The sequence below is a fragment of the Coffea arabica genome, chromosome 11e (assembly GCF_036785885.1).
Source record: "Coffea arabica cultivar ET-39 chromosome 11e, Coffea Arabica ET-39 HiFi, whole genome shotgun sequence".
In the NCBI taxonomy this organism is placed as follows: domain Eukaryota; kingdom Viridiplantae; phylum Streptophyta; class Magnoliopsida; order Gentianales; family Rubiaceae; genus Coffea; species Coffea arabica.
In genome coordinates this window covers 19,519,855-19,533,846 of record NC_092331.1, presented here as the reverse complement: position 1 = coordinate 19,533,846, position 13,992 = coordinate 19,519,855, and the positions used below count along the sequence as shown (strand labels likewise).

At 37.1% G+C, this 13,992-nt stretch overlaps 1 protein-coding gene across 1 annotated transcript; it reads left to right on the top strand.

The window, feature by feature from the left end:
• The first annotated feature begins 3,259 nt into the window (after window positions 1-3,259).
• LOC140021204 (uncharacterized) lies at window positions 3,260-3,785 on the top strand. The gene is made up of 2 exons (XM_072071969.1): window positions 3,260-3,541; window positions 3,600-3,785. The coding sequence occupies exons 1-2, from the start codon at window positions 3,260-3,262 to the stop codon at window positions 3,783-3,785; spliced, it is 468 nt and encodes a 155-aa protein (XP_071928070.1).
• The last annotated feature ends 10,207 nt before the right edge of the window (window positions 3,786-13,992 follow it).

Below are 13,992 nucleotides of genomic sequence, written 5' to 3'. Positions count from 1 at the left end.
AACTATGGTGAAATTAGCCAAACCTAAAACACTTGCAGATGCTATAAAGGTTGCCAAACTGCAGGAGAGGAACCTGAGAGCCTTGCAGAAAATCCACAAAACCCCTTCCTATAGCCCCAATTACCAGAAACCTCTGCTTAAAATCCCAAACTACTCCAAATTTCCTGACAAACCCCAAGCTATCCCAAATTACCTGATAAACAGATCCCCAAAACCTACAATAACCACCCCAATACTCAGAACCAATTCAAAAAACTCACCCCAGCAAAGCTCAACCATAGGAGGGAGAAGGGACTTTGCTTCAAATGTGCTGAGCTATATACTATAAGACATGCATGTAAACAATCACATTTAAACCTATTGATTATGGAGGAGGAGGGGATACCAGTTACTGAAGAAGAGGGGGAGAAGAAGGATGAGACTGATGTATTCTGTGACTGTATTGGAGGAGAATTAGAAAATGAACACAGAAGTTTCCATCCATGCCTTGGCAGGGGGAAGTGAGCACAAAACCATCAGGATAAAGGGGATGATTAAAGGGAAGACCATTATTGCCCTGGTTGACAATGGTAGTACACATTGTTTCATTGATGAACAATTGACTAGGAACTTGAAGCTGGGAACCAAAGGAGAGGCTCTGTCAGTTAGAGTGGCCAATGGAGAAAGACTACAGTCTAGGAACATCACCAAGCCTGTGACATGGAAGATGCAGGGATATGAGTTCCAGCATCATTTCAATGCCCTAAGGTTGGGGGGTGCGATATTATACTAGGAGTTGATTGGTTAACTAGGTACAGTCCAATGGAGTTTGACTTTAGAAGACTAAGTACGAAGTTCAGAAAGGGTAAGCAGCAGGTTGAGCTAAAGGGGGAGGACAATTCAGTACAGTTGAAGCTAATAAGGGAAAGTAGATTATACAAGTGGACCAGGAAACAAGCATATGGAATTCTGGCACAGGTGAGTGCAGTAGAGGACAAGGAGCCAGACCAAGAGCCAACACCACCAGAAATGGAGAAATTACTGCAAAGGTTTGAGGATGTATTTCAGGCACCTCAAGGACTACCTCCTAAGAGGATCCAGGATCACTGCATCACTCTCAAAGAGGGGGCAAAGCCATTCCAAATAAGGCCCTATAGGTGTCCTTACATCCAGAAGTCTGAGATTGAGAAACTAGTGCAAGAGATGCTGCAAACTGGGATCATTCAGTTGAGTAGCAGCCCTTTTGCTTCACCAGTACTTCTAGTCAAGAAGAAGGATGGCTCATGGAGATTTTGTGTGGATTATAGGCAACTGAATGATCTCACAGTCAAGAATAAGTTCCCTATGCCCCTTATTGATGAGCTACTGGATGAACTGCATGAATCCAAATACTACTCTAAAATTGACCTCAGAGTAGGGTACTTCCAAATAAGAGTACGTGAAGAAGAAATTCCTAAAACAACCTTCAGAACACATCAAGGGCTATATGAATTTAAGGTCATGCCATTTGGGCTGACCAATGCACCCGCAACCTTTCAAGGCCTGATGAATCAGGTATTTTAGAAACAACTAAGGAAGCATGTATTGGTATTTTTTGATGATATACTAATCTACAGTCCTACTCTAGAAGAACATATCAATCATGTTACTGAAGTCCTGGAGATTCTGAGGCCACACCAGCTATATGCAAAAGAGAGTAAGTGCTCCTTTGCCCAGAAGCAAGTGGAATATCTAGGCCATATCATTTCAGCAGAAGGAGTAAGAGCTGACCCCAAGAAAATTGACAGCATGATGCAGTGGCCAAGACCAGGGAACACTAGGCAGCTGAAGGGATTTCTTGGTCTAACTGGTTACTACAGGAAGTTTGTCAAGGGATATGGTGCTATTGCAAAGCCTTTAACTACCCACCTCAAGAAGGATGGCTACAGCTGGAGAGAGGAGGCTGAAGATGCTTTTCAGAAGCTGAAGTTAGCTATGTGCAGTACCCATGTACTTGCTCTTCCAGACTTCTCCTAGCCCTTTGTGATAGAGACAGATGCTCGCTATGGAGGAATAGGAGCTGTTCTGATGCAGAATAAGAGACCATTGGTTTTCCTCAGTCAAAGCTTGGGACAGAAGAATTTGGGAATGTTAATTTATGAAAAGGAGTTGCTGGCCTTAGTCACAGCAGTCACTAAGTGGAGGCAATACTTGGAGGGGCACCATTTCATCATCAACACTGACCACCAAAGTTTGAAATATCTATTGGAATAGAGGATCACCACCCCCTCCAACAGAAGTGGCTGACTAAACTGATGGGACTGAGCTATGAGATATGCTAAAAAAGGGAAAGGAAAATGTAGTAGTTGATGCACTCTCCAGAAGGGGGAAGGAGGGAGCTGAGTGTGCAGCAACTACCACAGTCATACCAGAATGGATGAAAGAGGTAATGGAAAGTTACATTGGTGATACCTAGGCTCAAGATCTCATCAGGGGCATCTTAGCATTTCCAGAGCAGGATTCAGACTACAGCTATCAGAGTGGAATTCTAAGATATAAGGGAAGAGTTGTCGTAGGACAGGAGGGAGAAATAAGGAAGAAACTTATTTCTGCCCTTCATGACTCTCAGCTAAGGGGACATTCAGGCATACAGGCCAGTTGGATAAGAGCCAAACAGCTATTCCATTGGCTAGGCATGTTCAAGGAGATCAAGGCAACAATATTACAGTGTGATACTTGCAGGAAATGTAAGGATGAACGTGTGGCTTATCCATGTCTGCTCCAACCCCTCCCAATCCCACAGCACTCTTAGAGTCATGTCACCATGGATTTCATAGAGGGACTACCCAAATCAGAAGCAAAGGACACTATCCTGGTTGTAGTAGACAGGTTTACTAAGTATGCTCACTTCATGAGCTTATCCCACCCTTTTGATGCCCCTAAAGTAGCTAGAATTTTCCTGGATCATGTCAGTAAGCTACATGGCATTCCACAAAGTATGATCTCAAACAGGGATAAGGTCTTTATTAGCCAATTTTGGACTGAGCTATTCACACTACTGGGAGCAGGATTGAGCCTAAGTACAGCTTACCACCCCCAAACAGATGGCCAAATAGAAAGGGTAAATCAAGTATTGGAAATGTATCTCAGATGTATGACTCACCTGGAACCAAAGAGATGGAACTCCTAGTTATCTTTGGCTGAATGGTGGCATAATACCACTTTCCACACTGCTGTACAGATGAGCCCCTTTGAGGCTTTGTATGGGACCAAGCCTCTCTAGCTAGCGCTTGGACCATATATGCAAACTAAGGTGGCAACAGTGGAGGATTACATGAGAGACAGGAAGAGAATGGACGAACTATTACAACACAACCTAAAAGCTGCTCAGGAGAGGATGAAGAAGTATGCTGGTGATCACATGAGTGAAAGGGAGTTCCAGGTTGGAGATTGGGTATATTTGAGGTTGCAACCTTACAGACAATCATCTGTGATGATCAGGAACAACACCAAATTATCTGCTAAGTACTTTGGGCCCTACAGTATAGAGGAAAAAATTGGAAAGGTGGCCTGCAGGCTCAGGGTACCTGCTACATCAAGGATCCATCCTGTGTTTCATGTGTCTCTGCTGAAAAAAAAAGCTAGGGCACCAGATCACACCTATCCTACAACTACCAGACACTGATGAAAAGGGGCAGATTAGAGTAGAGCCTATGGCACTATTAAGCAGGAGGATGATCAAGAGGAAGAATGCAGCTGTGACTCAATGGCTTATTCAGTGGTGGGGTGCTGAACGTGCAGAAGCAACTTGGGAAGATGCTAAGTAGATAAGGGAGAAGTTTCCTCAATTCCGACCTTGAGGACAAAGGTCTTACGAGGGGGAGGTATTGTAATGAAATGCAGAAGTTGGACTGAAGCTGAAGATATGCGCTAGGAAGAAGAAAAGAAGAAGGCATGGAATCCAGTAACTGAAGGCGTGATCAAGAGGAAGAGCTTCAGCAAAGGCACGTATGCTCAACCACGCCTTTGCTGGGTTTCATCTATTCCAACAGAAAGCCAAGAAGCACGGCAACTTGCAGCTGAAATTAGGACACGTGTTTGATTCTTATTGGTGTAGTTAGGAGTCTGTTAGAGGCTGATAACTTTATAAGCAGGCCTGTCTGCTTAATCGATTCTTAGCTTTTGAATCAATTTTGTCCAGATTAGTTGTAATAGCTTGGGAGCGATCCTCATAATTTCCCTCCTAAATTTTCCTTCTGATCTTACACCTTCTTAGATAAATTCATTACTTCTATTTCTTGTAATTTGTTTCAGATTCATTAATGAAATTGAGCTCAATACAATCACTGTTACATTGATCAACTACTGAACCTTACAATCAAGTTTGCTTCCTTTTACATTTTCTGCACTTTGGCTTCTGTACCATAACAAACGATTTCGAATTCGGGTAAAGTCGCCGTTTCTTGGCAACTTGGCCAGCTTATAGCGATGCTTTCTCCTTCAGCTCATTCGGACGTTTAGGATCTTTAACGAGGGCTTTGTAAAGAGCTTTCGCTTCACTTCAAATGTCCCAGCCATTAACCGGCAGTTATTAATTTTCATACACCGCCTCTCCCTTGCCAAAGCACTGAAATTCCTCGCCATTGGTATCTGTTGGGAGAATGGCGAAGAAAATGAACCAGCCCCCGTCATTGTGGTTTTCAGTCTAGCCAACTCTTGGCATAAAGCTGGCCCGATCAATATTTCTCTGAGAACGAGAATGACCCACCTGCCGGCCGGCGTCCAAAAGCAAGAAAAAAAAATCATTTTCCTGCTTTATTTTTCACAGGCGGTTTTGGGTTTTGGGCTCAATAATAAGCTTAGGCTTATTTCAGTGGGTTATCTATGCTGAAGACCCAGAATTATGCTTTTAAATTCAACCATTATAGTTCCGACTATGGGAAAATTACTATCGGGTAAGTCTTTTGAAGTTGGGGGGACAAAATGCTAAATACTTCATCGATTCTATTTATTACGTAATTATTCCTATCATACCGTTTGCCCTTTTTTGCCTCCCACCCCTCCCATACCATTCCTAACACCATATTATACCCTTATAATACATATTGGCATGTACCTTAAAAAATATTCTTGAAAATACTTGTACATTTCACATAATCTTATAAAATGCGTAATAAACTTTTGCATATTGTACTTCTTGAATTATATTTTAATTTTTGGGAAAGTTTCTTCATATGTGCATGTAATAATAAAGATATATTCGTCACTTATACGTAAAACAGCACCTATGTATCTCATCACTTTATAGATTTATATATATGTATCTCATGCTAAGTATTCCAACTCTAGTTGAGTCAAGGGATTTTATAGCTCTCCCTAGTTAACTCTCTCCAATCAATAATTGAATGCTTACCCTACCAATAAAGAACACTTACAAGTGAGGCCTACTTCTCTAAAGTTTTACTCCTCCTCAATGAGAAACTTCACAAATCCAAGAACTTTTCCCACATCTATACAATATTCAAAATATTTTTCTATCCAAAAAGCACTATTAAAAGCTTATATCTCATATAGACAAAAGTCCCTCTTCTTTTCAAACTTGGAGGTATTAATAAGTAGTGAAATTTTGCTCCAAAAGTCACTTCAATGGTTAAAAAGACTAACTATTAAAAACTAGCCGTTGAACTTGTCGAACATCTGATTCAAATGCTCTGCATCCGAACCATCATCTAATCCTACTTTGCAGTTTCTTTGTTGAATCATTTGACAAGCTGATGTAGCGTTCGAGAGATGCGTTTGACAGAAATAGAGAGTTTAGCCAACTTCTCGAACGTCTGATCGCCATGTTGTGCATCCAATCCATTGTCTGATCATTAGAGTTAGCATTTCTTTTCATTCATCAGATGTCCTATCCTTCTAACCAATGTCTGAAATTTTGTCCGATACTCATAAACAAATTTCATTTCTTCTTAATCTTCATCTTTTCTTTTGCCAAATATTTAAGCATCCATACTAGTAAAATTCTCACTCAAAATTTTATTTGAAATCATAATTTTAACTTATTAATTATCAAAACCAAGGATTGATCAATCTAAATTTTCAATGTCTTCTTTTTTTATGATAACAAATAAAATGATAATTTCTTTGATCAAATAAACTCAAATTGATTCCCCCTAAAAACAAGCCCATCATTCAAAAAAAAAATTATCATTCAATCTACTACCCTTTTTAGTATTATAAAAAATAAAGCATATAAGTATGAGGGAAAAATTGTTTATGAATTAATTATGAATAGCTCTCCCTAAAATCAACCACGTAGCATTTTCAAGTGTCATAACAACGAGACTTCCCATGAGATATTACATTTGACTTTCTCCTCAATTAAGACAATATTGTTAATGCCAAAACTCTTCCTTAAAATAACTATGTAGATCAAATAAGCATAAAATAATAAATTAAAATTGAAGAATTACTTCCCTTTAAAGGCATATAGTCAAGCACATATAAGGGAATTCATATAAAAGATCATTTCAAGTCAATTGTTACTCATTCTTACAATAGTTCCTGCTATTTCAAAAAATGCATCAATAAGAACCAATGACTATATAAAAACATCATCAAAATAAGACTTGATTAACAATTAATCATATGTGATGTAACTATCTCATTTATTATGAGGCTAAGAACATTCTTATGCATTCATCTATCTAAACAAGATAGAAGACATGAGGATCACTATGGATGTCTAATATATTTTCTTATAAGATGCTAACATGCATAGATATAGCATTTAAATATAAAATTGGAAAAAAATTCACTTGTACAAAATAATATGTCAAATTTAACTAAATTAGGACAAAATGTTCTCACACATAACCAAGGTGATACATTATACCTAATGATTAAACTATGTCAAACTTACGCAACTTAGCATAGTCCACATACATGACTCATGGCAAGTTAACATTGAGGATTTTAAAAAATACTAACTCTTTTGAAAAGTGAGTGCTCCCCTTTCATTTTGCAAGGCATGAATTCATTTAGAAAATATTAGGAGTTATCACAATCAAGCATTTATCTAACCAAAATCATCAATTTGAATGCCATTTTCAAATATAGGACAAATATGAATGAAACTTCAAAATAGTTAGACATTCCAATACCATGTGTTCTATTCTTAAAACAAATGTAAATTACAATACATGACACGACTAAGTGTGTAATCAATTCTAATTTACAATACCAATATTCGAAGTAAATAATATAGTTTAAGTTTTTGAGATCAAAACTCATGGTTGGCACACTTTGTTTTATTTAGGAGTCATATAACCTCTTGTGAGTCATGATGAATTCTATCATCACCTTAGTTTCTTTCTTGCTTACTTTACTATTTTCCACCCTTTTATATTTTTGACTCCAAGTAGCATCATGTGACATCCATTGAGGTTTACTTGGGTCAAGTTCTCTATAGTATATCTAAATAACAGAAATTATTTTGATATCCATTCTTCTTGGGTTCGAGGGGGATTAGTGGTGTTTTTCACTATCCAAATGACCTTCATTCCTAAATCAACATTTCTTTTTAAATAACAATCATTTTTCATATGACAGTATTGACAACAATAATTGCATATAACATCATCATTTTTAACATGTGACAATTTCATAAAGCAAAAACCATCCTTTATAAAAATAGTGAAGTTTTTGTCAGCAATTGTGTTCCTACCCTCTTTTTTTTCTAAAATACTTTGTTTTCCTTTTGAAGAGAATCATTAAAATCATCTATTTTTTTCCTTAACCAAGTTTGATCTTCTATGATCTTTTCATGATACCGAGTTTTCTCATTCAATTTTCTTTTCAAATCATCCTTTTTACAAACAAAGCCAACTCCATTTTTTTTTTCAAATCGTCATTTTCTTTTTTTAGTCTCTTATTTTCTTGAAAAAGTTCAGAGTTCTTATTCAACAAAACATTTATTTTAGTTTTTTATTCTTTATTCTTAAATTGTGAAATATTTTGAGTATAAATGCTTCAACACCATTATTATCACCAACATCACTATCATCTTCATTAGCAAAAAGGAAATTAGTTGATATCTCGGTATTTTTAAAAGTTATAAATGCCATTTGATCTCTTTCACATTCTTTTTCAACTTTACTACCCGAACTACAATCATTCCAAGTGATTCGGAAGTTATTGAAGTTTTGTCTCCTATTTCCTCTAACTTTTGTGGTATTTAAAAATTGGTTGTTGTTTGGCCCATCTCTTTTGAATCTTCTTTTGTTGTTAAAGAGTTTCTTGAAGTTTTGGTCATAAGAGTAACATAATTTTCATCAAGCTCTATGTCCTCACAATTAAGTAAGAGTAAATCATCTTTTTCTTGAGAAGTTTTGAGTGCAATGCTCCTATTGAGTCTAGTTTCCTCTTGATCTTGCACTTTTAATTTTAGTTTCAACTTATAAGAGATTAATGAATTAATAAAATTTTTGCCTCTTCATTTGCCATGGCTTTAGTTTCCCACTTTTTAAACAAAGCATTCAAAAATTTGCTATTTCGTTCATCTAAAGAATATTGTTTTACCAAGTACTTCAAAATCTTTGATAATATCATTAAATTTATCATACATCTTATCAACATTATCATTTTCATGAGATTCCATTTTAAAATATTCATATTGAGTAACAAGTATAGATTTCTTTTATTCTCTAATATCATCACTATCTTCATGAATTTCTTTGAACTTATCCCATATTTCTTTAGCCAACTTGCACCGTTTAATTCTAGTAGATTCATTGGTATCTAAAAGCATTGTACAAAACGTTCATAGCCTTGGCATTCAAATTAAGGTTAGCCTTTTCTTCAGTACTCAATTTATTTCTAACTTTAGGTCTAAACCTACCTGTATTTGCATCTAAAATAGTAGTTTTATAAAGATCTTCATTAATAATATACTACAATTCAATATCAATAGATTGTAAAAATATTTTCATTTGTTCCTTTCAACTAACATACTTAACACCATTAAACATATAACAGGTGTCGAGCCTGTGCAATAATAAATACCTACTCAAATAAAATGCAAATTTTTGTATATAGCGATGAGTAGGGTCGAATCCACAGGAATTGAAAAAATTCATTTCTTCTAGAGCCCAGAGTATGGGAGATTTTTATAAAATTAGGAATAATTAAACAACTCAAATAAAAAGGACTAAATTACAATTAATTGAAATTGAATTAATAATAAATAAACTCTAGCCAAGAAATAACTTATGAGATGGTTCACTCAATTAATCATTGATGCAATAATAATTTCATTTATTCACTGATAAATAAGTTATAACTATTAAACAAGTGATGGCAATCAACTGTATTAGTGATTAAGGTATGACCATTAACCACTTCCCTAATCAAGAAATAATTCTAGGTATGATTTTAGAGTTCAATTTCTCGGAGGTTATAAGGTGGTAAAATGTAGAGGATTGTTTATTGGTAGTTATAAGGTGAATGTTGCTCCCTGTGAGTCTCGTATCCTTTTTATGTTTAAATTATTGTTCATCCTTGCATTTACTTGAACGAATGATTGAATGCACACATGAATGTTATTGTTTAGAAAATTATTTTATTTTATCTTATTTCTTTGAGTACATTTTCTTTACTTTACTTTATTTCCTTAATTTCTCATATATTTTTGTAGGTGAATCAAGTTTTAAATCATTTTCTATGTATAAGTTAGTGCAAGTTAAATTCGTAGTGCATTATGGTAGTAGGACCTTGTAAGTCCCAAAGACAACCAAGAGGGGGGGGTGAATTGGGTTATTCAAAATCTTAATCAGATTTAGGCAATTTTTGCTAAATTAAAATTTCCTTCTTTTCTAGTAATGATCAACCAAGTGGATTAGAAGGCAAGAGCAATATTGATCAGAAACACAAGTATAAACAAGCAATGAGAATTTTATTAAACAGAAAAGTAAATTGGGGAATCAAACCAAGTGTCTACCAAGCTATCCTCAAACTTGAAGACCACACACTAGGAAGAGCAACTTCTCTTTGATGGAAGACGATCAACTAGATGTACAATGGAGGGAGCACTTCCTCCTTGCCCTAAGCCTCACTTAGTCAAGCTAAGAAGTTTTACAATCACTCTGAAAACCCTCAACAAAGCTACACTAAAGATCCTTTCAATCACAAAAGAAATGCTCACCAGAAATTCACACCACTTTAAAACAAATCTAGCTTTGGAGACTATTTTCTAGCTAAAATATCTCTTGAGATCTTGTAAACAAAGTGTGCAAAAGTCAGTACTTCGTTCAGACCAGTTTGATTTTAAAGGGAACCAGAAATGGGCTTCATCAATGCTTCCAACGAATAGAAGGCAGCTGAAGAGTCAACTAGCCGTTGGGGCTGTCGGACGTCCGACGATCAAATCATCGTCCGAACCAATCGTCCGATGGCATCCAAGTTGACGTTCGGACGTCCGATGCGTCTTGATCGTCCGACACCGCAGCGTCCGATCGTAGGCAGAGAGTTGGCAAGTCAGCTTGGAATTTTTCGGACGTCCGATGCGGTTGATGAGCGTCCGATGGCAAGCGTCTGATCCTTCCGGACGTCCGATGCTTCCTCACGAGCGTCCGACAGAGCTTCCTTCTTGATGCTCTTTATCCTTTCGGACGTCCGACAGATTCCTTTCGGCCGTCCGACGTGAGTATCCTGTTTTTGCTTCTTCTTTTGGTTGAAATGCATTTCATGACCTATTCATACCTGATTCTTTGATATGTAAAGACACTTATAATCGAAGAAGGTTAGATACATTTCAAAATACCAAGAATAGCAAAATTGTCATACTTAAAGGACAGTATCTTTGATTGGAACAAAACAATGACTAAATTCATTCATTTTATTCCAATCTTGTTTGCCACATCCAAAGCAACGTAGTCAGGAGATAAACGAACATATGCTTTCTTTGTTCCATCAGACCTGATCAAAGTGTTCACTTTCTTGGTTAGTATAAACATTTCAAATTACTTTGTGATCATCAAAACCAAGAATAACATTCTCCCCCTTTTTGATGATGACAAAACAAAGGTTTGAAATGAGATTTGATGATTTGAATAAAATCTCCCCCTTTCACAATAGACAAGAACTCCCCCTTTCTTAGTGAATCATAAACAATTTTGAAAAACTCCCCCTCACTTGGCTGCCCAACCGAATTACACAATTATCCAATTATACAAGCCAATCCAATCAATCCAATATCAATCCAACATCATCAAATTCAATCCAATATCAATCTATAGATCCGGCCATCTCCCCCTTTTTGTCATCACAAAAGGGTAATCAATTTCATCCATAAATGCAAACCACAGTCATTCACAAACACAGTCATTACACCAATGCAAACCAAATTCATTATATTCACACAATCAGAATAGACAAACAAACATCCATCAAAATACTTAGACATCCATCAACACAGTACTTAAACATCCATCAAAACACACCAAAAGAAACTTAGAATATCCATTACATTTCATATTCATTGTTAAATACCACAAACACATAAATAAGATAAACAAAATGCAAATGTCCTAAATGATGAACTAAGTGGATCCAGGTGTCCTCCGAGAGAGCTGATATTGGTCAAGATCCTCCTCTTCAGTTTCTTCATCATCTTCAGCAGCCTCTTCAACTGGTGCCTTGCCTTTATCTGATGTAGAGATGCCATGAGGAGTCACAGGGGTTGAAGAACCAGGATCCGGAATTGATGAACTTGGATCAGTGGGGTGTGACTCTTTGTCATGGGAAACTTCCTCAACCACAGGTGGAGGAAAAAGAAGATTCTTTTTGTCAAGAAAGGCAGTTTGTTGCTCAGAAGACATGGTGAGCATGAGACCATGTTCTAGAAGAAGAACATGCTGTTTGAGTTCTTGAAGAAGCTCAATTACTTCATTACTGGAAGAGGAAGATGCTTTAGTGGCAGATTTCCTAGGGTGAATGGGAGTGAGTGAAATGGGTGAAGGATCATGTGCAGTCTTGGACCTAAGTTCACTAGAAGATGCACCCTTATAAGCCCACAGATTATCTTTGAAAACAAGATTTTTCCTTTCAAAATACCCTTTTGTAAAGGCATAAGAAGATGCTTCTTTAGGACAAACACCTAGAATAGGGACTTTGTTAAACTCAAAAATCTTTTGAAAAAACTTTCCATAAGATAATTTTCTGCGAGAATCAGTGGCATAGCGAAGTAAGAACTTGCACATGACAAAACCAAAATCAATACGAATTTTTTCTTGAAAACAATAAAAGAGGTACAACTCCATTTTGTTTGCATCAGTTCTATGGCCATCAGTAGGCACAAGCAGGTTTGAAATGATAGAAAAAGCAATTAAATTCACAGGGGCCAGATCATTCAATTTAGCATCAGCAGGTGAGGAAAAACTTCTTTTGAAATAGGTTAACATTTTTGTCCCATCAAAATGATTTGCCACAGTCGGGAGCTCTTCATAGGAAAAGAAATTAGCAATCTTATCTTTGCATAAACGTTCAATGGTAGTATTTAAAATGGAGTTCACAATTTCAGAGTCAATGATTAAGTCTACCCCATTAACCCTGGAAAATATTTCAGTTGGGTCAGAACCTTTCCTTAAATTGGCAAAAAATTGATGCAACATATCAGGATAGTAGACATTTGGCATAGAAATAAGATGTGACCATTTCTGGAAAGCAAATAGACTCAGAATGGATTCTAAACCTATGGAGCGAAATTCAGAGGGGTTTACAGTTCTTTGAGGGATGACACCCTTCTGGGATATCCAGGAGTATTTGTCTTTCGCAGCATCATCAAAGAATGTAGGAGGAGGGACTGATTTAGGAGGCGGTTGAGAAGAGGTCCCCTGTCCAGATTCTGGTTGAGAAGTGAGTTGTGGAGTAGGTCGTGACATTTGACCCTTGATAGCTCCCCTTTTGAAGCGTTTGGATGTCCGTTTGACAGTGGGAAGATCCTCATCCACATCCCTGAGTGGATGCTTGCGTCCGGCAGTAACTTTTCCTCCCCTTAGATTCACCATTGCGCGAAATGTGTGGAATGAAGAATGCAAATGATGCACACAGCAGTAGGGAAGTGAATCGAACAAAAATTTTGGAACAAAAGACCTTGTACAAGATTTGACAGAGCGGTTATGAGAAGGTAGGGTTTTGAGGAAAATTTGGGAATGTGCGAAGTGATAGATGATTCTGTGAAATGATCAGGAAAAATGACTCGCAATTGACCAGGAACTGTTTTGGTTGAGTCAATTTGGGAATGGGGGCTTCAGAATAATATGAATTTGGGAGTGAGAGACAAGAGGGTTTTCGTCCGAGAGAAAATGAAATGGGAAGAGTCTGAGGCAATTGAGGAAGAAAGTTGTTTTAAAAAATGAGCCGTTGCACTGTCGGACGGCCGAACGAAGTTGTGCGTCCGACAGCTGCGTCCGAACAAGCGCAATCTGGAAAATGGCTGAAGAACATCATCGGACGTCCGTTCATCTTCTTTCGGACGTCCGAAGACCCAAAGAAAATTAAGATGATTTTTCGATTATTCCTAATTTTGATCTTAGATGAATGAACTGTTCTAATGGCAAAGCTTTGGTAAAAATATCAGCAAATTGATCTTTAGAACAAACATAATTTACACATATGTCACCTTTTTGAACAAGATCACGAATAAAGTGATGCTTTATATCTATGTGCTTTGTCCTAGAATGATGAATAGGATTTTTGGTCAAATTTATAGCACTAGTATTATCACAGAATACAGGCATGCAGTCATACAACAATCCAAAATCATTCAAAGTGTGCTTCATCCATAAAAGTTGAGCACAACATGCACTAGCGGCAATATATTCCGCTTCGGTTGTAGACAAAGATATTGCATTTTGCTTTTTGCTAAACCAAGAGACTAAACAATTTCCAAGAAAATGACAAGTTCCACTAGTACTCTTTCTATCCACACGACAACCTCCAAAATCAGCATCCGAATAACCGTATAGTGCAAACTCA

Excerpts from the sequence above, each read along its gene's own strand:
- LOC140021204 (XM_072071969.1), top strand. The coding sequence starts at position 3,260 with ATGCAAACTAAGGTGGCAACAGTGGAGGATTACATGAGAGACAGGAAG. Across the intron at positions 3,542-3,599 it reads AGGTGGCCTGCAGGCTCAGG|CTAGGGCACCAGATCACACC; the intron begins GTACCTGCTACA and ends TGAAAAAAAAAG.